Consider the following 27,568-nt stretch of genomic DNA (forward strand, 5'->3'; position numbering starts at 1 on the left):
CAGGACGTGGTGGAAACGCATCCTGGCCTGACGTTCCTGAAGGATGCTCCGGAGTTCCATTCCCGGTATATTACGACGGTAGGCTGGCTCCTTTGATCTCCTCTAACAGTGCTGTACCGATCGTCCCTTTATGATTTGTCACTATTCCCATCAGCAAATCCTTCAGTTATTTAACAAAAAAAAAAAAAGGTGTTTTTAATATTACAATGAGTTATTTTAAGAACTGCTTCCAAAGGAAAAATGAATCTGCCTGTATGCGCAAGAGGTTATTCAAAAGGTTAATAATGATTCTTTCTGGTCTTAAGCAAATATATAAAAACAATTTTTTTGGCCTTTAATCCTGATGAAGGAAAATGAGAGGTTTGTCTTTGAGAGCTTACCCCTAATTCTGCTGGGCTGCCGAGACATGGAAAGCTGTATGTTTGAAGATTTCTGTCACTTAGGCATGGAGAATCTGTGATTGTTCCATGGTACAAAACATCCATTGCACACAGGGGTCTCCCATCCAACTCTCCTGCCTCTTGCTCTTGCCAGAAAGCCTATGTAGTCTGAGTCACTGAGCTTTTGTGACTTCTGTTTGTTGTTGGGTTTTGTTCTGCAGCTGTGTTCCAACTTTGCAGTCAGTGGTTAGACTGGTGCTTTACCTGAATAAGTTTGTATTTTTTTAAGGCTTTAGCTTGTCTCGTATTGGGTGTGAATCTGGATAAAAGGTATAAATGTTAGGATGTTTTATCTCTGCAGCAGTAACAAATTCAAATAATGACAGACCTGATGGGAGCTGTATCTCAAGGGCTTAAAGTTTCTCCTGTTTGCTTGCCAGGATCTGCATGGGGGCCAGCTGCACCGCATACTGGCAGCTGGGAGGTTACTGGCAGACACAGGCTTGTTCCTTTCCTGTAAGGAGCAGATGGCAGAAAGACACTGTTGCTCTGAGCAAACCCTGAACTGTGACACTAATGTCTTATAAAAATGTATAACATGAATCAATTTTAAATGTTTAGATGCTCTTGAGCATGACAGTGAACGTCTGTGTGATCGACGTATTTAGTCCCCATGGAGCAAGACAACAGATATGTTAAGCATAGTAACTGGCCAGAGTAGGTATAACAATGGCCAGGGAATTATGGAGGCACGTGAATGGGTGAGTGTGGAAGGTGCCTGTGGCACATGTACCCCGGTATTTGGCATTTCAAGTACGTGGAGGGGTAAAAGCTGAAAGATTTGAGGTCACACTAGCATCGGTTTCTGACTGCAATATCGACCAGTTGTTCTTTGCCAGTGAGCAGGTCAAGATACAACGTGTGGTTGTCCTGGTGCTGGCTGGTGGATGGTGACAAAGGCATTATGTACATCTGCCTTTCCAGGTTCCTCTTCTCAAGTCACATGCTGTTCCTGTATTTTTCAGGGTCTAAAGAAGGGAATAAAGGCAAGAAACAAATGTCTTTGTAGAGTAATCCCCCATGTGATCACCCTTGGTGTCCTGAAGCAATTGCTGTGCTTTCTGGACTTCCTCAGGGTGCAATGCATGTTCTGGTCTGAGAGACCAGCTGTGTGAAGCTGAGGTTCTGCTTCAAGATAACTGAAGTGCAGGCTGCTACTAAGAAGGGAAATAACTTTTTCTTCCTCTCTCCTTTTTCACAACTTCCCTGAGCCTGTGTGACCTCCATAAAGCAGTCACAGAACCAGACCCTTCATGAGTACGTGAAGGTCCTCAGTGCTTCTTGATTCTGCTTGCGTCTCTACTGTGCTTTCCTACTGCATCCTTACTCACAATACTCTGACAGAGGTGGCTTTCTAGGCTTGCTCCCAGGCATCCAGGAAACAGTGGTGCTTGTGGTTGAGGCGATTGGTGTGTAGCAGTGAATCTTACAAAGCTGTGATGTTCTTCACAGACTCCTCACGCTGGCAGGACAATGCTGTTCTGGGTGTCTGTGCCGACAGACAGATTCCTCCTGAGCTCAGTGTGTTTGGCCTTGGCTAGATCACTGAGTTGGAGCAGAGTCAAGATCTCAGGAGACAGACAGTCCGTTGGGTCAGGTTGTTCCCATCTGGAGTGGCAGTACTTGGCCCACTGCAGCAGTTGTTCTCCTCTCTGACACCAGGAGTTCTTGTTTGTCGTATCTCCTTTCACAGACAGTTTGGCACTTCTCTCTTTAATGTTAAAACATTCAGTATTTCCACCGGGAGGTAATGAAGGAAACAGCTTTGTCCTTGGATTTTGAGACTACTTGGATCCTTTTGATCTCGTCAAGGTAGAGTTCCTTATACCTACTTACAGTGACAGAATGTTGTATTTGCTGCCAGTGCAAGAATTAAATTTTATTTTTGTGTTACAGGTGAGGGCCGGAAGGAGACACTGACTTAGGTGTGCATTGCTGGATACAGCATCACTTGGTTGAAATCACCTGGAGAGTAAACCAGCAGTCCAGGATGGGTAAGATGTGTATGCACATTTCAGGGGGTTTTTTGCCTACCTCTTCACCTTTTAGAGGTGCCTTTTGGATACAATAGGCTGTAATTTAATCTGTGTTAGTATGTCAGCTGTTGTATTGCCAGATACTAAACTACTTGTGTTTCTTTCAACAGAGACCAACTCCTGAAGCTGGTGAAGATGATGCAGAATATCATGTGGCATTTGTTGTAAAAGCTTTAAAATGTGACTGCTCCCAGAATGTTCAAACAAGGCTCAGAGTTAGCACTGCATGCTGTTGTTGAAAAGCTGAGTCAACTAAAACCAACTTGGCAAAACACATTGCTTGTTGAAAAATGCTTCAGTTTGTGCAGTATTACCAATGCAAATGTGTAAGGGGAAGATGGCCTACAGGGTTTAATAAAGCTTTGTGGAATTTTCCAGAAATGGTATTGCTTTTGTTCTTCCATGGGAAGACTGGGGAAACGTCTAGAACTGACCCATCAATGGTATGAGTCCTGGAGGTAAATTACATGAGGATAATGGGCTCCCCCTTCCAAAGGCTTGTGTACTGAATTCACAATAAATAATCTTCCATGCTGGGAAAAATGAAGCCAGTTATGGCTTTCAGCAAGGCATAACTGACAAGTGTGGCTTGAATGCTGCAAGTCATCTCAAGCTGTGTAATTATGTTGTAGGATGTTTCCCAAATGCTTTTTTTGACAGCTTAGTTTTCACAACCTGGAAAAGAAAGAGAGAAGTATTGACATTTTATAGTGATATACACACTATGTACCGTCCATTGAAACTGGACCATTATTTGAATAATAAAGCCTGCGCTGAATGACTGGACATGGTAAAAGAGATGAAAAGAGATCCCATTTTACCTCTGAATGCCTTATTTTTCCACCTAGGTGAGGAGAGAGCAGCTGGAACATCTTTATCAATATGGTCTGGTAGAGGAACATGTCACAAACAGGGGGATATTTTGTTGTCCTTTATTCCCCTGCAGGCAGAGGAATAGAAGATGATTGCTGGTTAGGGGTCCTTTTTCTGGTTGTTGGGATTGTTGGTTTTGAGTCCTTGGAACGGCGTGAAAACCCTGTATCTTTAAGAATTGCTACTGGGTTGACAGGTGTGATAATGGGTTATATATGAGGTGAGACCCACTTCAGTCTCTGAGCTGTTGTACAATCTGGAAGCAAAGGCCAAACAAAGTCCAAAAATAGTCCAGAATGGCAGTGGCTGCCAGAGGCATCAAAGAAGGAACAAACATACAGCTTTTTCATTGTGCTTAAGACCAGAGAAAATCATTATGATTACCCAGTCTGACATCTTGCATTACATAGGCCATAGAGCATTACTCAATGATTGCTATAGTTAGGACATGTCTGTTTGTTTGTTTGTTTTTAATGGAATTGACACCCAACTTTAGAAGGACATCCATTGTTGAAGTCTAGAGTGATAAAGAGCCTGCAGTGTTTCTTTGGGAGTTGTCCCAGTGGTTAATCAAAGACAGTGTGGAAGTGCACTCTTATCTGTCTGAATTGGGCTGATTTCAGCCTTTAGTTATATATTTCACGAGAGACAAAAAAAGTTCTCCCGCTGTCCCACATGTCCTCATGTAGTCTTTTAAGGACCAGGTAGCTACCAATAGGTGTCATGTTCAGCTAAGTTGAATACATTGGTTCTCCCTCTTCAGAATACCTTTTTGAGTCCTCAGATCATTCAAGTTGCTCACAAAATTATTTGTGCTCATCAACATTTGCTGTCTTGCTAATCTCTGTATCCCCAAGCAGTCTGTTAGCAAAAAATCTCATACTTGGGTCCAGATCTGTTGTGGACGAAGAACCAGCGCTTGTGTGACTGAGTCAAGGCATGGCCCTTAAATGGTGGTTGCCCACTCAAAGCTCATTCTAGCTAAGACACCCATCCCATTGAATTTGTAACCGCATTAATCTCTATAATGTCCCTATTGTTGTATAAAGCTAATTTTTGTGTTGGAATAGCATGCACTATTAAGGTTTACCAAAATTCTAGGATAATATGTCAGAGACATCAAAGGTTTGTTTGTATTAGGTTTGGTCAACAGGAATTATATTCCATAGATTTCAGTGCTGATAGTCAAATTATATATATTTCTAATTTCTCTTATTGAAGGTGTTTGTTGTTTCCCCTGTTCAGTTTATTCTTGCGTGTGCTTGATCAGTGCTTGATCACGCATTTGTGTTTTCCCCACTTTGTGATGATATTTGACAAGCTAACAAGCAGTGGACTGGGAAGGCTTCAGCTTGCTTTTTAGGTACTTGGGAGTGTACTCAGTCTCAAACTGTAAACTGTTTCTCTTGGGTTCTCAGAAGTCTGTACATTCCCCCCTCGCTTTTTACTTGCTTTCACCAGAGGCAGATCAGTAAAAGAGACAAATGAGGTTAACACCTACCCAAGATAAATGCAGGCAGATAATCTCTATTGCTTACTTTCAGTGGAGCCACTGAGAGGATGAAGCATTGTTATAGACGCAATAGGTCAGACATCAATTGTGGCTTTCATTTACATGTCCTATTTCCTCTTCAAAAGTCCTGATGATTTTTTTTTTCCTGGTGCAGAACACTATTTCAGTTGAGATCCATGCAAGCTACAGTGCCTAAAACCTGAAAAACTCAGTTTCAAAGTGATTTGTCAGCACTTTGCACATATTCCCTGACATAAATAATGCCTCTGCATGCTCAAAGATGTGAATTAAGAGCAGTGAAAACATTTGGAGAGTGGAAATGGATAATACTGTTTCATAAACTGTCATGTTACTTTCAGATTGCATTGTGAATTAAGGATAGTAGTATCTACAAAAAACATCACTAAATAGTTTCCAAAAATAAGTTCCCTTAGGATGAGCGAATAAACAAAATAAAGTTACTGCATTTAAATTCGCAAACTGGTATATTGCAGGAGTTGATTTCAAGAGCACTGTTCATGTGTTGCAGGTTATACAGAGAATATTCTACACAGTCAATCGATCCTGGTCTGGGAAGATCACTTTAACAGAGCTGAGGAAAAGCAACTTCTTGCAAGTATGTTGGTTTCTGCCTGAACAAGATACAGAACGCATGATGCCTTTGTTCTTCCTATAGCTGTATACTATATAGCGAGGGAGCTGTGCCTGGGTTTTAGTGAGGTAGGCCAAACGCTCAGTGCCAGGAGAGGGCCGGAGCTAGTGGAGTTGTGTCTGAGTTAAGAGAAGACCAGGGACTGGAGTAGCCAAGAGTGTGCTGGCAGAAGGTCAAGAGGTGATGATGCACCCACTCTGAAGCTGCATCAGGCAGATTGGCTCTTGGCTCCTGATCTGGCCAAAGAGGAAGGGAAGCAAGTTGCAGCAGTGCGCCTATGGTAAGCGGCTCACTGAGCAGCCAAGAATAGCTGCTGGATTGCCTACAGTATGTGATGCATAAGACAGCCAATTTCCTGACTCCCAACCGGCGGTCAGCACACTGCCAGTTGGTCAGGCATGCTGTGCTGGGCACTTGCAAGACCGTGTGTCTCAGGAGCTGATTTCCGCTGCTGCTGTAGACTTCTTCAGAAAGGTTAATGAACGAAGTTTAGTTCTTGTTACAATCCCTGTGATGTATCCTTAACGTTGGGCGTAGGTTTCAGGATTTGGATCTCTGGTCTCTGTATATTTTGCCCAACAGAGCACCAGCTTAAAACTGTCTAAGGCTGCTCAACTCCAGCCCAACCTAAAAGGCCAGAAAGTAAGTAGGCTGAAAGGTTGACTCGGCTAAAGCAGTGAGACTTCCCTTCTGCATCCTGTTCTCCCTTCCAGTTGTAGTGTGCTGTCTTCCTCAAAAGCCTTAAGCATGAGTTCACACTCCTCCTTCTTTCAGACATCTTCTGCTCCCCTTATCGTATCAGCTAATCAGTGCTCCCTTGGATTGTCTCATGCCAGTCCAAGCCCTCTGATCGCAGTTCCACCCAAACCTCTGTTATAAACAAATTCTCCCAACTTATCCTGCATCTTTATCCACTCGTTTTGTCCCTTTATACGCACTTCCCCTTTTTCTCCTGCATATCTAGTCTGCCTTTCATTTCCTGCAGCAGGGAAGTTCAGCTCTGGGACCGTAATTTCACTTGGGCAGCTCTTTGCTGCATGTGTAAATGGCATATTTTGGCATGAGCTGTAAAATTAAAAAATAAGTTATTGAAAAATCTCCCCAAGTGATTGTCATCTGCAAAGAAATGGAGAGAAGCATGAAGAATCTGAAGAGGCTAGTAAGGGATTGGTCAGAGGTTTTTAGACTTTTGAGTGTCAGAGAGTCAGAATAGTGCAGGTCTGGCAGTGCCATCCTGTTGTTCCTGAACCTGCTGGATAGCAGGATGTGAGAGTTTTGTTGAGACTCAGTTGGGTTCCTTGGATGTGGAGATGACTGAAAGTAGAGGTTGAACTTTCAGTGCCTACATGTAGCACAGCATCTGTTATGGACAGAAGGACCACTAAGCCTGCTTGCTTAGAGACACAACTCCCTGGGGTTGCTCTAAGGCTGTGTTTCACCTCCTCCCTTCTGAGAGGCTGTGAGGGCAGGGGAGGACAGACCTATAGCTCACTTGCATCTGTTAGCTTTTTCACATTCCTGCAGCCATAATTTCTTCATCTGAAAAGGCTGTCTGGTGTTCCATACCCTCAGCACTAGGAGAAGGGCAAGCAGGGAGGTGGCACTGGTAAACAAGCAGTATACCCTCCTATCGGAGGGAAGAACAGAGGTAGGTGTGAAGTAGGAATGAAACAAGGACACTGTTGCTAAATGTTTTCTACCAAGACACATTAACAGATGTCATGGTTGGAAATCTGTCTCAGCCTCCCAGTTAAACCAGACTAATTCCTGTCAGTGACAGCTCAGGAAAATCAGTGTGATTGGTTTGATCTGCTTGGGATTCATCCCTCCTTCCCCAGTCCAGGCATGAGTCTGGAGCAAGACATGATTTTTCCCTTTGGGAACCAGGCAAGGATGTGTGATGTGTAAAGATATATCTCGGTTCCTGTGGAGAACTGTGGACTTGCTGTTGTAAATGGCTCTAAGAGTCTGGTGCAGGTCAGAAATGTTTCATAAATAATGGATCCCAGCTGAGACAGCACTTGTGTTCTTGTTTCTCTGCCTCACTCTCTGCTATAGCTGAAAATTATCAGAAATTGTTCACAGGAGTGGCAGAAATATTGTGCATATACATATGCTAACCAGGATAGCCAAGCCAGATGCTCTTTAAGTGCTTGTTAAAGAATGCAGCAACAAAATTTCCTACAGGGGAGAAAGGCTGCATTTTGGATTAGCTCTCAGAGCTCTGTTCACCCAACTTCCACAGAGGTTGGAGGACTTTTGTACTCTTTCAGACTCTTGCTCTCTTGGAAGAAGAGGATGACATAAATCAGATCACAGATTATTTCTCCTACGAGCACTTCTATGTTATATACTGTAAATTCTGGGAGCTGGACACTGACCATGATCTTTACATCAGCCAGAAGGATCTGGCTAGGTACAGTGATCAAGGTATGCTGCCTGAAGCTGTGGTGGGACGAAGGGGATTGCTGAAAATAGAAAGTTCCCACTAAAGAGTAAAGCCTACCTTTAATTTGGTTAATTTGATGCCTCAAAAAATTTTAAATGGAGCCATCCATCTGTTAGACAAATGCTGATTTACAGAGCTAGTTGTAAAGGCTTAGAGAAATGCAGTACAGCATGAGTAGAGAGGGAGCTTCTGTTCATATGTGGATAACTGCCAGAAGGACAAGCTAAAACGGTGTCTTGAAACTTGCTTATTATTTACTAAGGGTTTTGCATGAACTTGGGAGTAGGGACAAGAAGGACAAGCCCATGTGAACTTCAAAAGATTGCTGAAGTGCAGTGTCATTATATGTAAGAGAAATTCCAGAGTCCGGCGAAGCTTGGTGAATTTCAGTTTGTAGATGCACTTTGGAGAATATCACCTGAGTTCAGTGTGGAACTCCTTTCTACAAATTGAGCAGATGCTATCAGTTTTCAAAGGTTCAAGGGCCATGGATAAGTTAATGGAATACAAATCCACAAAGGACTAAAAAGTCCAAAGTTCTGTATGCGTTGTGCTGGATGGAGGCACTCAGGTTGGCTGTTTTTAGGGTTATCCATGTTCTGAGAGCATGATATGCCCATGTGCTTACCTGTTAGGACTCATGATGTAATGTCTTGGACAAGAGCTTGAGATATTGTTGAGCATGTTTAATGCTGAAGACAAAGCCTTCTTGGATTCTTCCATGTGGTTGCTGCCCTTTTTGGGAAAGTAGGTCTGGGACAGAGAATCCGATTTGGGGAAATGGGATGTTTGGACACAGCGTGTGACTGGAGGTGGCAAGAAAGGTGAAGTATGGGGTAAGGTGTTGTAGCACATAGGGCAACAGGGATCTGGTAATGTGACAAGTTGTCAGGCATTGCTCGAGCTCTGGGGATGGAGACAACATTTTGTAGGAGCCAAGATCCTAGTGGGCTGAAGTAAGAAAAAAGGAAAGGGATGACGATGCTGCAGGGGAGGGATGTGTGTGTGTGTGTGTGTGTCTCAATGGTGTGGTGGCCCACGTGTTCTGAGTGCAGGTGTTTATGGGAAGGCCATGGGAGTTCTGGGTGCGTGTGGCAGTCACGGGGGTCAGGAGTGTTGATAATAGGGCTGGATGGGATGAGGATGGAGAGGTGCGTGACTTGGGATAGGTGATACGGGACACTCGGTCCCTGCTGGGAGGCTGGAGTGTGGGGATGGAGTATTTGTTGCGCAGGAGACTTGAGAGCATTGGGTGCTGGGGAGCAAAAGATAGAAGGGGTGCTGAGGGCAGGGGGAAGGGGAGAAGCTGCCGGTGCAGTGGTACAGCAGCCTGGCAGTGCTATGCCAGGGGGATTTGAGGGGTGATGCAGGTTGGGTCTGCCTGGCTGGTGTGTCAGAAGTGGGCCGGGAGTACAGAAGTGATGGAGAATATGTAGGAGGAGTTAAGTTGGGGCTCTAAAGGAAGCACGTCAGCAGTCTGGGAGGCTGAGGTCAGTGTGCAAATCCTGCTCGAGACTGGTACTTGCTGCTTGGCTGGTGTGTCTCTGCCATAACAATCTATCCCACATGTTTCCTGGCTGGCAAAGCCCCCCCACTCATCTAAAATGATGCTTGTTTTTCACTGTCCTTCCCTGCAGCAGGATTACCACAGCTTGTGCTCTGCTAAGAAGTGTTTTGTAGAGATTTGATGTGTGATTTTTGCTTGATAACTGAACTTCCTTTGCAATACACACTGAAGTAGTCTCCTTCAATCAGGAGGATTTACTTATGTGACAAATCCTGCTGCAGCAAAGCAGGAGTAACACTGCCCGTGTCCAAGAATCCAGATAACACACAGTTGCCGTATTTGTGGGCAAATACGGTGTTTGGAAGGATACAAAGGCAGACATACTGGGAGAATCATCTTTGTTTTTTACAAAGTGCTGCTAAACAGAGACCAGTAAAGTGGTTAGACAGGCAACGTAAATAGAGCATTCTTTTAGCAATGGGCTTTGTGTAGATTAAGCATGAACAACTGCTTGTAGTTATTCCTGTGACCAGTAGCTTCATTTTCTCCATGTTTTCTTTGTTTCCAGCTTTATCAAACAGGATTATTGAGCGAATATTCAGCGGCGCTGTGGTGAGGTGAGGAAGAGCATAGTGGTTGGGGGTAGAAGTGAAGGGAATTTCTGTCAGACTGAAATGCAAGATACTCTCAGAAATCCCCACTGATCAGAATGGTTTCCAACATGGTGCTTCAGTTGGAGCTGCCTGAAAATGGAGTGGGACTTTTGTGTATCTTAAGCAAACAAATTTAAAAATCCCATAGGATGACCACCTACAGACCTCATTGTAGAACAAGCTGGGAGGGAGAACATAGCGGGAGGGAACACGCAAGCTTTATGTGTTTGTGCCCCACAGTGGCACAGGCATAGCTGGAGAGCACTGCTTTAAAGCACCCAAAAAAGTAAAAGAGCCCAGCACTTGCTGTGGGAGGGGATGTGGTAGATGAGCCTCAGCCCTGCAGTGACAGCAAGGCAGCAAACGCTGTGCCTGAGGGGAAGCGCACAAGGGCTGGTGCTGCAGAGTGCAGGGAGTACAGGCTAAATGGGCGATGATGCCCCATTTTCCTTTCACCAATGATTTGGGGCTTTTGAAAAATACATTTGATAACATTCTGAGTATTTAGGAGCGCAGTGATTTATTTTGGGTTTTTTTTCCCCTCATGTCTTCCAGAGGCAATGAAGTTCAAAAGGAAGGCCGCATGAGTTACGCTGATTTTGTGTGGCTCCTGATTTCGGAGGAAGACAAAAGAAGTGCTACAAGGTCTGACCAATTTCTGTGTCTTAATAAAAGTATTAAGATGAGCAGATAAGATTATAGAACCTTCTGTGGCCTACCGCTTTCTACAAGAGACAGCAGCTTGGATTCCAGTGATTGTTAGAAAGAAAGCAACTTACTGTCAACGTTTGGTCAAATCATTTCTCTTTTTTGAGGAGAAATTTTGTAGCAGCAGAATTTTCATGTAATGTTAAATGTCTTGGTAGTCATCAATCCCTTTGGTTACCCCATGCCATGAGGCTCTGGGGATAAACCCATGAGATGTTTGCAGCAGATAGGCATGTTCCCTTCATGCAAGTAGTAAGCGCATAAGAAGGGTTTATATGGAAACTTCACTGTGTCACTTCGTAAAACCTGCCTGTGTGCCTGGTTTGTACAGCCAGTGGGAGACTAGTATGCAGAGCTGAACTAGATCTGCATGCAATTATTAGGACAACAAATCTTATGAGTTAAAATGAGAAGAAGAATTCTTAAATGCAGGGTTGGACCATCCAGAGGGGAAGGGAGGATGTAGAGTGCAACTGCCTGAAAGCATTGCTTTCTGTATAAAGGAGCAGAGGAAATAAGTGCATACCATGCCTGCCTCGTCACACACCAGGGTCACTCAGGGATAGCCAGTGTCCTGGGTTGCATTTGGCCAACTCTTGCTGCTGAATCAGACAGGGACACCCTAACCTACGTTAGCCAGTTGAGCTGCAGCACAGTGGATGCTTGCTACAGCTACCAGGTGAAACAGGTCATGAGCATGGCTGCGCTCACAAGCCACCGAGGAGACTAACAGGAGGTGCTCTTGAGTGTTGGCCTGTGCCCTGATCCTTCCCAAACAGTATTTTCATCTCTGATTTTATGCCAGCCTTTGGGCAGAAGAGCATTAGAGGATGCGGGAAGGGGAATGTGCGTTGCTGCAATCTCTCCAGTATGGATTTCCTAGTGCAGTGCTGTGCTTTCATGAGTCTTGTCTCTTTTTCCTAGCATTGAGTACTGGTTTCGGTGCATGGACCTGGATGGGGATGGAGTGCTCTCCATGTATGAACTGGAGTACTTTTATGAGGAGCAATGTGAGCGGATGGAAGTGATGGGCATAGAACCACTGCCATTTCATGACTTGCTGTGTCAGATGCTTGATCTCGTTAAGCCAGAGAGGGAAGGTAAGTCCTGTTTAATGGGAGTTTCCATCCTTTTTGATCTATGGTGGATTGAGAAAGTAATGTCACTGTGAAACCCGTCTAAGTAATGTCACTGTGAAACAAGGTAGAGCCTTGTGTTAGAATCACAAGGCTGAAATTACTGCACAAGGTCAAAGTCTGAACAGTGGCTATTGTGCCATAATGTTATGCATCAGGAGGTTTTGAATACTAAAAGAAGAGACCTTGTGAATTAACTTGCTGGAACTGGAGCAACAAGTCTTTTATATTCCAGCTGTGAGACGTGCTGACAGTCTAGATTATGAAACTGGACCATGCCCCATCACATTCTTTCATATTTCACATGAATGTGAAAGACCTTCATATGTGTGTGTGAGATTGAAGCCTAATAAATGTACCCATTTATTGAATAACGTTAAAATCCTTGACTGGCTTGGGAAGAAATTTTGTAATATTGTAGCATACTAGTGTTACAATTAAAACTTTGGTAAGACTGACAAGGAACAGGTCCAGTCTGTCACTAAGTAAGAACTCAGTAGCACAATCATGTTGGGTTTTGTTCTGTAGGAAGAGTAACCCTGCGAGACCTGAAGAGGTGCAGAATGGCTCATGTATTCTACAACACCTTCTTCAATTTAGAGAAATACCTGGACAATGAACAGAGGGATCCCTTTGCAGTGCAAAAGGTATATATCACCTTTATTTCTAAATACAGGCCTTCTCAAGCCCATCTTCGGAGTGCTGCTGGATGTAGGGAAAATCCAACTGAATATAAGAAAACTTTTTTCACAAGTAGGCCAGTCAAACACTGGGACAGGTTGCCCAGAGAGGTTGTGCAGCTTCTGTTCTTGGAGGGTTTCAGATGTGACTGGGCAAAACCTTGAGCCCCTTGATGCGACCTCATAGCAAACCCTGATTTGAGAGACCTCCTGGATCTCTTCCAACACAAGTTATACTGCTATTCTATGATTCATTTGCCATCACCGGTCCTACCACACCAGTGCTGGCAGTGCAGCGTATGATTCTAGAGAGAATGACTGGACCCTGCTGCGTTACACTGATTCAGCAGGCTGAAAGAGTGGGGCTCGGCTGCACTAGAAGGGAACCTGGTTCACTCAGTTTAGTAACTGTGAGATTCAGAACTTGCGATCCCATTTGTCTCTTCCCGTCCCCTACACAGATGCAATCATAAGTAAGTAGGCTACATGTGAAGATTTATTAAACATCTGGGTTAGAGTCTGATCCTTAAAACAGCACTAGCAATTTTCCCATAGCCTAAACAGAACCAAAGAGACAGATCTTCTTTGCAATACAGGGCCAAGGCAGATGAGATGCCAGCTCCGTGATCAGGCCACATGTGCAGCAGACTAGATGGAAGGTTTGGATGTTGCAGATTGTGCCTGGTTATTAGCCTGGCTGCACTATCATACATCATCCTCTCAAGCAGAGGAAATACAGGAGGAGATTGTGGCTTTTACATTTTGCAGTTGTTGCTCACTACTAACTGTGGGATGTTCAGAGACTTGAGTTTTGTCAGCTGTTGGTGTAGAGTCCCTCACCTCTGGCTCCCCTTGCATATCCAGTGAAACCAGATGTGACAACAGCTTAAAGACTATCTCCCAGAAGCCTCTTACCTGGTCAAAGTGGAGTAAAGTGGAGGGGATGCCAAAACCAACTCTGGTTCCCTCCCAGCTGTGTTCCCACATAACCTGTAAGAGGAACTTTGTGGTTCTATGATTCAAGGCTTAAATATATCCTAAGCCAGAACCACCCTGTTGTTTGTTTGTTTGTTTAAACTGGATCATCATAAGAGCAGTGAAATGGGGCCATGGGGGATAACTTATTTTCCCCATCTTACAGTAAATGGCAGAGAGCCAAATGTTTATAAGGATGTTATTCTGTAACATTCTGTCAAACTTGCCCAAACTTAGCAAACTGTGAAGAGTTCTTCAAAAGATCAGTTACAATTAACATTTAATCAAAGATTTTAAATCACTAAGTTCTTTAACCAATTACAAAGTGCACAGATGCAGGGCTTGCTGAGCTAGAGCAAAGAAAATGTGCGGTTATTGATGTTCAGCATCTCTGAAATGAAGCAGGCTCAGTTTGTTGGCAGCTCAGGTCACACACTGAGCTTTATAAACTAAGGGATGTATTTTTTCATAGTCATTCAGGTGCAGATGTTAAGATAGTTTAAGATAATTGTGAATCTTTCAGTTAAGGCAATTTTTGACTAGCTGTTTCTCTACAGTTTCTTACTATTCTTAGAATTGCTGTTTCACATGTTTAGACTTACTGTGAACAGCTGTAGAGAGGTATGGACACAGTGCGCTTGACTGTCTGATCTCTTTAGGACATTGAAAATGATGGCCCTGAACCCTCTGACTGGGACAGATATGCTGCTGAAGAGTACGAGATTCTTGTGGCTGAGGAGTCTGGGAACGAGCAGTTACAAGAAGGGTAAGCATGGGCATTGCACTGCTCAGGAACACACTGCTTGGCTCCCGCTGAGGTTTAGGAGGAGTATGTGGATGCCGCTTTTAACAGAGGTAGTAGATTAGTGGACTTATCATTTGGACTCAACAGTGGAGCATGTGAAGCCTGAAACAGTTGCTCCAAATGGTGGTACTGGTGTATTTTTCACAATGGGCTTCTTTGTGGGCTGCCTTTTGAATCAGCTACACACACTGCAGTAATGAAGATAGCTGGGAAAAAGGACAAAGCCTTTTTCTTTTGGCAACCATACAAAAAAAGAGATCAAATGACTTTTGCTAGTCTTGGTCATGTATTGACCATGTCACGCCATCATAGATTAGCAGCTGTAGCTCTGTGTTACGTTTATTATACCTAGCAGAGACTTTCTTTAGTCGAATAATTTTACTTTCTGCCAAGCTTTATGCCTATTAGTCTGTGCTCTTGATAAGCTGCGTTTCAATGTTTCCATTCATTTACCAAGTTTGTTGAGATTTTTCTTTAAAACACTGTTGGTTTCTGCAATACCTACACTCATTTTTGCACCCTTCTATAAAATTATGGGCACACGCTCCAGTTATCCTTCGAATCAATTAATTTAGACAGAGCAGTTGCTCTGGAACCTCTTTATGTGCAAGGGCTTCCTGCAGAGTCTCCTAGTGGAGACTCAGTATAATTATCTTTTAGATTTGTGTCTGTGTTAGTATCTTCTTGAGAATATTTCTCTGGAAGTCTCCAGGTTAATATAACAAACATCCAAAGAATGCTTACCCCACATTAATCTTGCATGATTAAGGATTTTATCCATTCTTGGACAGTACTTGTAGAGCTATTAAAGTAAGAGTGCTGAGAAGATTGCATAATTTTCAAAACTTCCCACACTGGAAACTGCTTGGGCTAACAGTAGCACCTACTAATTAGCCATAGAGATTTGCAAAGCTATTGAGAGCTACGTTTCCCTCTCTCCCTGTGATGTGCATCCAAACAGCTATGGGCTGTTCCCTCATCTCCTTTGAGCTGCCTTGCCTTTTTGTGGCCTTCACAATGGAAGATGAGGTAACACAGGATGGAAGATAAAATTGCTGTATTCCCTGCAGCTGCTTTGCAACACCTGTGTCCTCAGCACAGAGAAGAAATAGGAGTCTGCCATAAAAGCTTTGCAGGACCATGAATCCCCAAACTCACCAAAACCAGAGGAGATGTGGCAGGTGATGTCAGATTTTTGAAGTCTGTCTGAAACAGCTCTGTGTCTTCCTGTAAAGAGCATGTCAGCAACCTTGCTGCTTGCTTTTAAGAGCCCCTGAAAAGCTCTGTAGTCATGGCAGCAGGATTAGATCTCATTTGTGGAGCATAGCAACAGACCAGGCAGGAAAAAAGGAAGGGAAAAAGAAAAACAAAGAGCTGGATGCCCAGACAAATTTGCCAGAAACAGGCATTGAGTTTTTGCACATACATTATTTCTGCTGTCCTTTGAGGATGACAGAAACAGGGAGCGGGGACAAAACCAAGACAGTTCATGAGCTGTGTGAGAGACCAGAAGATTTTTGGCTAAGTTAGCTGGCAGAATCTGAAATCTGGTATTTGTCTTATTGATAAATCTGAAAAATAACCATCATTGAGCAATTGCAGAGGAATTAGTAAGCATGCCCCACATTTGTGACTTAGCCCTGGCCGTAGTTTCGCTGGATGGAAGGTTTCTAAAACCAGTCAGCGTCAGCCTGCAGGCTTGCCCATGAGAGAGCACTGCTCCTGGAAGAGCAATGTCATCAAGACATAGTGGATATTTCGAGCGATGTCAAGGATGCTGTGACTCTATTGAGAACTGCAATCACCCAAAATAAGATAAGAGAAAGGCGTTGTCTTGCTCAAGACAGCAATGAAGCATCGTGTTTCACTGGAAGCTTAAGCTGATCTGAATGCTTCTCAGCCATGCTCTGCTTTATACATCTGTGTATGAGATTCAATGAAGAGTCTGTTTCCTGGTGAATGTATACTCACATGATTGTTGGAAGGCAGAACCAATAGTTGAATCTGACCAACACAAGCTCTTAATGCAGATATAACATTGGTTTTGCAGAAATCCTTTCTTCCAGTCCAGGCTGTGGCCTGCCTGGCAGAAGTGGGCACCACTTAGTTCACTGTTCCAGAAACCAGTTTCAGCCAGTTGATGCACATGGAAGCCACAACTGCCTTCATGGAAAGAGATCTTTCTCCAGAGGAAGGGAAATAAGGAAGAAGAGGCTATCTTTTATCAGCTGCTGATAGGAAAGAATCCCTTCACCTGAGCGACAAGGAGCGAGGGAGCACAGTGCAGAGCAATCCTGCTCAGAGGCAGAAAGGTGGGACAAAGACACAGGATCAGATGATGTTGGTGTAGGCACCTTGAACCATATTTCTTGTCTCCCTCAAGTCGCTAATGGCTCAGTTGCTCACTTTTGTGAATGCAGCAGCATAAGGAAAGAAAAAGGGGAAGAAGTACATTGCTGAACCAACCAGTGACAAAATGTGTGTTTGCCAGAAGGAAGGACAAAGACTTTTCTGGAGTAATGTGCCTTCTCTGAACGAGCTAGAGTTGCCATGGTTGAGTCTTGAGGGAATGGGTGTTTAATCTACATGAGCCCATATGCGTATTTATGAGACTGTGAAGTTTTGAAACCAGCCTGGAAGGAAAGAAGGTGATTAGTGCTAATCTTGAGGAAAAGCTGTCGCTTGGATGCTTCCTAGCCATAAAGGTGGAAAGCATTTTTCCAAAATTGGAAAAATTGGAAAAGGTTCACTGTTGAACCTTAAGGAGCAAAAGAGTGAAGTGGAAAAGTAACTCAGATGGGAAAAGACAATGGGAAGCCCCTTTTGAAGAAGACATGAGAAGGTGTAGTCCAGAAGCAAAAGGCACGGGGAAAAAAAAATTATAACGGAGCTCCAAGTGCTGGTGAATGTGCAAGATAAACAATACAGGAAAGAGGTGACATTCCGTGTATAGGGAAAAAAATGGCAGAAAGCTAACAGAAACTGGTAAAATTGAAGGAAAAGGGGGACGCCAAAGGAACATTCCTAAGAAGAGCAAATAGAAATAAAAAGTTTTGCTCAGCTGCATCATCTTAAACCAAGGAGACAGTAGAGAAACTGAGGCATGTACAAACACACACGGTCCTTTCCCAGGTAGGGAATGCAGGGGAGGCAGAGCCATGCAGACTCCCGACAGGTACCACCTAAGCATAAAGTGTGCATATTATGTATCAGAACAGTTGTTGGTGTAGGATCCAGACTATTGTTTCCCTTCTCCCATTTACGCAAGGATCCAGAAGGTGGCAGAATTACTCAGCAGGTGTTTTCCTTTATGGTAGAGAAAAGGAAAATGTTCAGGATGCGATTTGTCTCTTCTTCACATAAGGATCACCAGACTATAGCGTAGAATCCTCCCCACAGCAGGACATACATACTGACAGGCTCCTAAGGATTTGCTGTGCCTGCATATGGGTTAGTAAAGGGGGAAACAGCACAAGAAGTGGTAGACAATTCTTCCTTGTTGCCATCCATGCTGGGGATCAAAGGCATTAACCTTTTTGCAGCATAGATTATCACTGAGCGAAGTAGAGCTATTCCTGTGCTGAGCCATTGGAACACCTGCTGCAACATTTCCTTCACAAGCAGCATTGCTTTCAGAGCAAAAGGAAGAATTGTAATTTCTTGGGAGCCCTGAGAAACTAACCTGTAGTGTGCTGAGACTGAAGGGAAAACATCTTAAAAACATCATTTCTGAGGAATAGGAATGGGATAGGAGCCCCAAAGCGATATCCTCTGCTGCAGAGCACAGAACCCAACCAGTCTGAACAGTGCAACTGGCTGGAGCTGAGAATTCGCAGCCAAAGCACCCCAGGCCATAAATGCTAAGACCTGGATATTAAACTTCAAACCAAGTGAGAGAGGAACATGACAGCATGGCCACAATTGTTCTTCTGTGAGTGTCAAAACATATCCCAATCCAGAAGATGCTTTGGAAGCCAGGTGTTTCTGAGCGAGTCTGAACAAGCCAAATCTCCTGTAGGGCTGGACGACTTTATTTCTGCACTGAACTATTAAAGCTACTGTGAGCTACTAACAATTGTGACTGAAACTGGATTCAAATTTTATAATGCTGAACACCAGTGAAAAGTTGTGGAACTTGCAAATGAGGATGGATGGGAACACTAAGTCATGTCAGCTGTCAGAATACTGATTACTACAGCACTGTTTTCAATGCCTTATAAATATCCTCCCCAAGGTTAACATCTTGCATGCTACTATGTTTTAGCCAGCTGCTTTAGTAGCCACTGAAATAACTTACCTGAAAAAGCTCTCACCAAAATACGGCTTTTAAAGACGTACCTTTTATCTTTGCAGATCTTTTGAAGAAGACTATGACACAGATGAAGTCTTATCTCCCTCTGAAACTGGAGACAAGTCAGATAAACTAGTTATCTCAGATCTCTCAGCATAGAGAAATGGAAGACATTTATTCAATATCTTTCAAACTGGATAGCATTCAGTCCTAAGACACTTAGGGATTTTTTCTGAAATCCGTCATTGGAGCAATGTGCTTTATTTTGTACACTGTAACTTGAGAACCCTTTTTCTCTTCCTGTGTAATTGCAATAAGGTAATTTCTATAAAAAGGCTTTTTACAATGTGTTATCGTGCACGCTCGTTAAAAATGGTGATTGCACCTTGTTTCGTTTATATATAAATTCTGTTATGTCCCCAGATGTGCAATAAATGCCAGCATCTAATGATTAACTGTAGCAACTGCATGCAACATCTACAGTGGTCGTTCCTCAGTCAGTTCAGTCCTGTGCCATTCTGTCCCCTTGACTCTATACCAGGAGTGACAAAAGAACTGCCAAATTAACTTAATTTAAATGTATATCTAGAAATCTTTTAACATGCAAGCCACAATGAAGTTCTGTTTTGCCTTCGTGTCCTGGAAACCAAGGTAACATGCCTGTGCATGGGGCGAGTGAAGTCCCCTTTTGCGCTTTAAACCACAAGCTCTTACAGTCAATACTGGACATATTTTACTTGTATGAATCTGTGGACAGTTAAAGCACTACACGATGCAATCTTTCTCTAAGAATTTGAGATATAGTTAACATTTCTACCTATTCACTTATGCATTCGATCTTCCTCAGGCTAGTGTTCTGTCTCTGTAAAACTATTTTCTAGCATATTTGCCACAAAAAAAAAAAAAGACACACGTGCTGTTCAAGCTGGTGTGTTGAAACTGCTGTCTTGCGTGCACCAGTTCCGTCCGTTCCCTGCATTCTTCCCCCCTCTTGTATTGCTAACCTGTAGCCTTCTCCAAGAGACTAAGCTGAGATAATGAAGAAGAAAACCCAACCCTAAACTAGTGTGCTAAATTTCTGTTACCAGACGGATCCTTTAACTGGTAAAGGAATTAGCAGTGTTGCCAAAAAATTATTTTCCACCCATGGAGTAGGCCCCAGTCTCAGAGAAGAAACACTGTAACTAATGAATTCTTGCTTTAAGTGCAAAATTAAACTGACTTTCCCCATAGCATCACAATTGGTGTCTCCTGTAATAGCACAAACTCTGCTGCTAGAGCTGTGATTCAGCACAGAGGTATTGATAACGTATTCTTACCAGTCCTCAATGTTAGCCATCATAGATGCACAAATAGATCTGGTACTTACCTTCTCCAGCTTGGGACAAGTTTCAGCTGTCGTATTTTATTTCAATTATCGTATTTGTGCACAAATATTACAGAATCATAGAATGGTTTGGGTTGGAAGGGACCTTAAAGATCTTCTAGTTTGCACCGCCCTGCCATGTGCTGGTCTGCACTAAAGGCAGGTAACATCCAGGTAACAACACACATGCATGCATGCACACACACGCTCGCTCTCTCTCTCTTAGCCCGGTGTATTTTGTACATAGAGATGTAGCACAATGGAACACTAATCCCTAGATGATACCTCTGCGTGTTAATAACCAAGTAAGTAATTGGCTGATCACTACAATGCAGCTTCAACTTTTCCAGGAGCCTTTGAAGTGTAACGCCTGCCTCCCGATGCCCAGGTGGGATATACTGCTGCCTTGTTGAGGTTAGTAACTCTGTCCTCAGGATCAAAATCTGAAACAGAGGAGGTTTTCAGTTATGCTGGGCTTGGAGATCTAGTCTCTTTTTCTTGAGCAAAGCTGCTATTTTATCCAGATGCGCATACACAGCCCAGGATCCTGGATTTGGTATTTGGGAAACCTCTGGATGCCCAGGTTCTTAGCAAAGGCACTGCAAGGTAACTTCCATTCCATATAAAAGATGATGTAAGCAGGGAGCACGCAAAGTGACCCAGGATAAGCCTCTTTGAATGCAACAGGCACACAGGAGCAGCTCTGTTCAACACCAGGGTGTTTGAATCGCATCTCTGTCATGACTGTAACCCTGAAGGGAAGAGCTTTACTGGGGATGATTCCACAAAGGCCCAAATGCAGAAGAAACTAGGAAATGATTGCAGAAATGAACAAAGGATGGAAGTTGCACAACCACTAATTGTCACCAGCTCCGTCCACTTTTTACCTGAAAGAACCCAGGCAAAGCAGTTCACCTCTTTTCTTCACCATCTAGGTCCAGAGTGGTCTTTTAGTTTGATTAAAATTTTACATCTCTCCAAAGACAAAGACTCCTCAAAGGAACAAGAAGAACCTGACTCCATTCTAGGCTGAAATTGAATCTTCGTGTTACTTCAGCACTGCTAGCTTTTAACTCCATAAGCAGCAGTACTGGAATGTCCAGTTTGCCAATTATGTAAAGTCTCATTCCAGAATAACTTAGTGATTGCCTCTTTATGGTTTTAACCTGGGATAGCCCTGGCACCTCACAGAAAAGAAGCTTTCCTAGCACCGCACGGAATAACAGGAATAATGCAGGTTGGAAGGGACGTCTGTAGATCTCTGTTCCACCTCCTCACTCAAAGACAGGCCAGCTTCAAAGTTAGAGCAAGTTTCTCAGGGCTTCATCCAGCTGAGTTTTGAAAAATCTCCGTAGATGGTGATTCTACAACCTCTCTGCATATTGCATTTCCTCCTCCTCCCTATGGGAGTTCAAAGCAACATCCCTTTCCAGAAAGGATGTATATTCCTGGGAATGCACAATTTTTTTCACAAAAGGAGAAAGTTAGATGAAGGACTTGAGAACTCGCCAGTTGAGCAAGCGACACCCTGTTCTCAAGCACCAGATGTGGACTGTAAAGAGCTGGTACTCCAGCAACCCTTGGTGCGTCACTTTTGGTTTGGCATTTCTGTTCTTACTAGGTCAAACCTTGAGCCCACTTCTGCTGTTCCCGCTCTTTCTGTTCACCTGCCACTTCAGGATCTTTCCTTTTTTTCCTCATGTGCCTTTTGCAGAGGCGCTTTAACTCAACCCATCCCATAAATCAATTCAGACTTTTGTCTCACACCAGTCTGCCTGAACTGGTGGTTTTTGTGCAGAAGTCCGTATCCTGAGCCTGGTAAAAACCACCGGCTACCTTTTCAAGGTCTGGCTTCAGTAAATTGAGACAGAAGCTCATAGCTGCTCCGCTGAGCCCTTTGGCCCCCAAACCCGAGGCCCTCTCTTTTACAAACAGAGGTTCACTGCTGCTGTGACAAAGTGGAGTGATTCCAAACTCAATTCATGCTTTCTAGTAGGTCAACACAACAAGCGAATCACAGAAAAAAAGCCCAAACTACTCACAGTGAATATTGTGCCTTATATGTGAGTATAAGGACAAGCTACAGAAGCCACTGCTAGCGTGATATCCGTGCAAAACTTGCAGTAACTTATATTATTTACTCCAGGAGTAGAAATCCATTCTCTCTTACTAATACATTTGAAAATAACCAACTGGACAGCCACAGCTGAACTAGTAAAGGAGGTACTCTGCACCCCGCTATGTGACTTAGCCCTGTTCACAGCTTCTCTGGATGGAAGGCCGCTAAATCTGCAGTATATAAGCCAGGTAAATTTGGGAACTCCTGTCCTACTTCTTAGTTTTTCTTTCTGGGATAGTCAAAACATAAGACAAGGATGTTTGTGAATACAGATACCGGAACCTGCTCAGCTGCAACACACACCAGCTTCAGAGGTCAGAGAGCTCTCTAGCATGGAGCAACCCAAGGATCACCGCACCAAAAATTTGTAGGAGTCCACTTTGCTCTGAATTTGCCTCCTGTCTCCAACTGTCAATGCCACTTTAGATGTTGCATACCTTTAAAGGCAGATCACACATTTTTCATTGTAAATCCAGCTCAGACTGAAGTCTTTTATGAAATGGATTCCTTTTCCTTATGAATAGTCAGAAAAGTGAGTAAAGTTCAGTTTTGCATGATAGAAAAAAAAAATACATGTGTGTTTATTTGTTCTCTCTAGTCTGCTTTTGTCTAGCAAAACTAAGTCCTGTGTTCTTACAAAACCCTTGCTTTTTATTTTTATATTCACAAATAGTCTCTCTCTGCAGTACCAAGATTGGCTCGGTGCAACTACATGCAATTACTGCTGGAATGGCACTAGCTTGATTTTTTTCTTCTTCTAAAAATCTCAGCAGTTAATTGCTGCATTACCGTTTTCGTCAGCAAAACCCAGGCAGTGACAGAGCTCCCCTTCTGCCGGTCTGCCACCAAGCGGCAGTGTTGCAGAACAGGCATGGACAGCAAAAATAGAAATTCCAGTCAGTCTCAGGTTTACAGACAATGTTGCAGAAAACCTTCCTGCTCTCCTGAACTAAGGATTTCAGCAAGCTGACTTGAGATACTCTAACCAAGGTACTGTGCTTAGTTTCTGAAACAAAATAGGCCTGAAAGGCCAAAAAAGAGAGGTCACTGAAGTGTCACGTTCATGGTATGTACTTCTGGAGTACGGCATTTCTAAATCACAGCATCTTAGGTCTATGCAATCAAAAATGAACCTCAATGAAAAGCATGAGCTACTCTAGGAAAAACACGTAAACAGTGCTTACCCTTTTGTTCTACTCTTTTATCTGTATCACTGGGTGATGGTTTTAGAAACTTGAGCATTTAATAATAAAGGTTCTCGTACTTTGTAAAAGTAGTATGGAGACATTTTGTGCTGGCATGGTTTTATCTTCGTATTTTTACTTTGTATTTTCTTCTTTTTTTGGCAAATAAAGGACTTTGGAATTTCAAAATTAAAGCCTGTCTTGTAGTGGTGGGGTAGAGCATTATTGTTCACTTCATCTCCAGCTGCTCTCCCAAAATCACCTTCCCTGCTGCTGCTGAGCTCACACCATCCAGTTACCTGTCAGCAAGCCTGCCAAAGCCAAAATTCCAGGCTTTCTTTTCAAAAATACCAAGGAAGAGAAGCAATCCTACTACTTACCTTTCTGACATCTTCACCCTCAACACAGAGCACTATCCCTGTGCTGACTTAGCAAAATGCCTCGAACTCCCTCATTTTAGTATGTCCTGAAAAAAAAAATAGAAAAAAAGAAATCTGGATATTCCACAAGTGGAATGAAGAAAAAAAAAAAAAAAAAAAGCAGTATCTTTTCTGATTTCATTATATGCAAATGCTGAAGGAGAATCACTGCATTATTGTGTTACTTTACCTGTGAGACTGACAGGTCAGATTTCCCCTGTGTGGAATAAATAAATATTTATATTTATACAGATATAAATCTGTATATAGCACAGTCACTTTTTGGTGGGGACATCTGGGTTTCTTTAAAATACCAGAAAAATTAAATAGTTAAGACCAGACAAAGATGTGCTTGTGACATTATCACTGCTACTTTCAATAGCATTATATACCTTTCAGAGTGGATTTCATCAGCTGTGCCACATACTTGGAAGGATTCTGACATATAAAGCTGCTCTTTTTTATCATTCCACTTCTCAGAAAGTTAGTTAGCCATCAAAAGTTTTTTTATACTTTGTATAAAAATTATATATATAAAAGAATGTCTGGGGCTGTGCACTTCTTGCATGCAATCTTTTATTCTGGATCACGCTAGAATCTTGGCACAATTCATGCGCCACATCTGTATGATCATTTTCTTGAAAGTCTGTCGGAGTTTGATTGAAGCAGCAGCTCCTTGCTGTGCCAGAAGCACCTGCCTTGGAAAGCAGGCTTTTCGGGTTTTATTTCAGACTGCTGGAACATTGTAACTCTACTGTGGGGTTTTTTTCTGACAGTACAAAATTTTATGGTGCTTGCAAGGGGGCAGCCTCCAAGGTGTAATGGTGACACAAATGGAAGCAGCTGCAGGAGAAGACGTCTGTTACCTGCCTCCTCGGTTTGCAATAGTGTTTCAAAGCTCGTACGCACGTAGAACATCTGCAGGGAGTTCCACGGAAACAGAAGAGTCTGTTGCAAGCCCAGTGTTCAGAGACACTACGCAGTAGGGCGAGACAAGGCAGAAAGCGAGAACATCACCATCATGGACGAACTGCTAGAAGAGCAGCAAGGTGAATGCAATCCAAACGTTACTTTCCAGTTTTGTTTTCCTGTCCCTCCTCCCTCCAGGATTTAATCCCAATCAGTGATTTCACCAATGTACAATACGTGGACAGAGCCTTTGCTCTCAAAAGGGAAGTTTAGATGTCTTCTCTTTCTTGAGAGAAGATCTTCCACATGTTCAGATCTGGATGGTCAAAAGAACTAGACTAATTTTGTACCACTACACCTGATCAAAAGCCCACCCCTTCCAGAAGGAGCACTGTTCTTTCCACCTTTGCAGCATGTTTTCGGGCAGGGAGAGTCCCACAGCAAAACATCTGATGAACTGCTGCTTTCTCTTTATGATGCAGCTCTACAAATTACAGGATTTTAATAAAGTTTGTGGAAGTTAATCACTGTCTTGAAGAGGACTGGGAAGAAAGCTGAAATATCACACATTTCCTATATGAAAAAAAAAAAAAGCCTCACGCAGCTTCCTCTATGCTAACGCTGAGAACTGTCCCCCACATCCACAGCACTGCAGGAGGAATGCCTGGCCGACGGCAGCCAGGGAGCTCCCACCAGCCCAGCCCGGGCTAAGCTGGAGCTAAAATGATCCGTGCGACTGCTCTCCATCAGCAATTCCCCAGCGCTTCCCCACGTAAGGCCAGCAGGGAGCAAATCCTTGCTGCGCGCTGCGCCGGACAGAGTTTTCACTCAACTCTGCCCCCAACCAGCACTGGAAGATCCCAGAACAGTATCACCACTCATATGGCTATAACACGGAAACTAATGCTTTTCAAACTAGAACCACTGCAATTATCATCAGCAACATTACAATCCTTTCCATTGTTCAGCTTATTCAAGAACAACTAGCCAGGAGGTTAAGAAAACCAAACCAAGCCAACCCTAATTTAAACAATTACAGAATTAGTCATCAGCAGACTAAGTAATATTTAGACAGTAAGTTCAACATATGCCACAGTGATGCCCTTAGCAGTTGCAAAATAGAATTAGAAAACTAATATTTATTAAATCAATTTGAATTTTAATATACATTTCAAGAACGTGGCAGCATAAAAGGAAATGTTTTTAGAAACAACCTGAATCTACCATTTGCAATTTTACATTAATGGTCAGGGCTCTCCTGTCGACGGTTCCAAAACACGCTTGACCTAAGTTCTCCAACTTTTGGTACCATATTTAATGCAGCAGTGAGATAGTAAAGATTCCAAGTACTCCCACATTTCTGGAGCAAAGGTACTATGTATTTAATTCAATGAAAGTCCTAATAAATGTACCATCAAACAATCTCAGCAAAACTTAACAGCTCTGCAAAAGCATTCCGAAACAACCCATGCTGTGCGGTTCACTCCCCTTAAATCAGACTCCGGTTTGGCTACTTTTCTTACACGTAGTGGACTAATAAACAGATTTACATTAGTAGGTCACGATCAAACCACCAAATTAGAAAATGGTAGAATCCTTTTGGGTCAACACAAAAATCACATACAAGTTTAACTAAATACATTTTAATAGGACATCGTTAAATCTCATGAGGGCTAAAAAACACAGATCTTAGGTACTTGGGTTGGCAAATAAAGACAAGAATACTAAGAAGCATTTTCCACCATTTACTCATTATCAAAAATATTTTTCAACTCTTCTTGCAAAACAAAAACAAAAAAGTACAGACTGGACACGTACATCACATTTTTCTTCCTATGGCTTTAACCCCCCACCCTACCCACCCCACAAAAAAGACGGGGGGAGAAACAAACCAAAACCAACAAAAAGATCTGACCACATTCACAGAAAATGACACCATGGTACACTACAAAACAAAAGGAGGTGTCATTTGTGTCCAAAGGTTTTCGCTTATTTCTTAGGTGAGGAACCATCATTGTACATGCTTTGTGCCAAATCAAAATACACCTAACGTTAGGTCCGAAAGCACTGCGGCGTTCGTTGGATGAATAAAAGGAAAGATGGAAGCAGTAAAGCAACTCAAAAAATTCACGTACTATTTAACATGCCATTGAAACAGGAATTGCCCTTTAAATTAGAAGGTAATGTTTTGTGTTCTAGTCAGCCCATGTTTAATTTGTGCTCTGTCATTCAAAGAGGAGAAATTTCTGCTTTCACACAGTAATCTGACTTTTTTAGGCTGCCAATGAAGCCCTAAATGCAAGACTGAGTTCTTCCACTTATACTCTTATTTAGGGATTACACTGAAATAAACCATTTTTGCGTACAGCTGAATTCCTACAAAGGTGCTTTCATTGTAACACTTTCTGAGATAAGTTCTTTGTCAACTTTGTGTTAGTTTTCCATTTTGGAGCCCTTCAGCCCAGGTTGAAAAGCACTGACCTTCAAAAGCCACTTTCAACATATTAGCGAAAAACGAGATAGATTCTGGGTGGAGTGAGTTATATAGCTTATTCTGTCTAAGAAACATCCAAAATATTTGACCTTAGATAGCAATCGATCCTCTGCCCCAGCTGAAAGATGCCTGTCAGGGAAGAACTACCCTCAAGGGAACGGGTCCCAGGTCTACTGTGGCACAAACTTAATAAAACAAACAAACAAACACACACCCCCAATGGTGATAAGTGCTGTGGAAGTCTCTGTGTATCCCAGGCACTGATCAGCAGCAGAGGCAGGGGGAAAATCAGCCAAGGAGTCTCTCTGTAACCCACAAAATTCCTGCTCTTTTCTAGAAGCAACAGCAGTAAAATCAGC

General features: G+C 43.0%; 1 protein-coding gene across 1 annotated transcript in view; it reads left to right on the top strand.

Annotated features, from left to right (window-relative positions):
- PPP2R3A (protein phosphatase 2, regulatory subunit B'', alpha) overlaps positions 1-19,253 on the top strand; it is a 43,343-nt gene extending 24,090 nt beyond the window's left edge. The window contains exons 5-13 of the mRNA XM_009887364.1: positions 4-78; positions 5,392-5,478; positions 7,788-7,944; positions 10,039-10,087; positions 10,679-10,768; positions 11,756-11,931; positions 12,496-12,614; positions 14,282-14,388; positions 18,781-19,253. Of these exons, the coding sequence (XP_009885666.1) occupies positions 4-78; positions 5,392-5,478; positions 7,788-7,944; positions 10,039-10,087; positions 10,679-10,768; positions 11,756-11,931; positions 12,496-12,614; positions 14,282-14,388; positions 18,781-18,877 (957 nt within the window). The 3' untranslated portion in view covers positions 18,878-19,253. The remainder of the gene's footprint in view (positions 1-3; positions 79-5,391; positions 5,479-7,787; positions 7,945-10,038; positions 10,088-10,678; positions 10,769-11,755; positions 11,932-12,495; positions 12,615-14,281; positions 14,389-18,780) is intronic.
- The last annotated feature ends 8,315 nt before the right edge of the window (positions 19,254-27,568 follow it).

Source organism: Charadrius vociferus, unplaced genomic scaffold (assembly GCF_000708025.1).
Source record: "Charadrius vociferus isolate BGI_N301 unplaced genomic scaffold, ASM70802v2 scaffold406, whole genome shotgun sequence".
Taxonomy (NCBI): Eukaryota; Metazoa; Chordata; class Aves; order Charadriiformes; family Charadriidae; genus Charadrius; species Charadrius vociferus.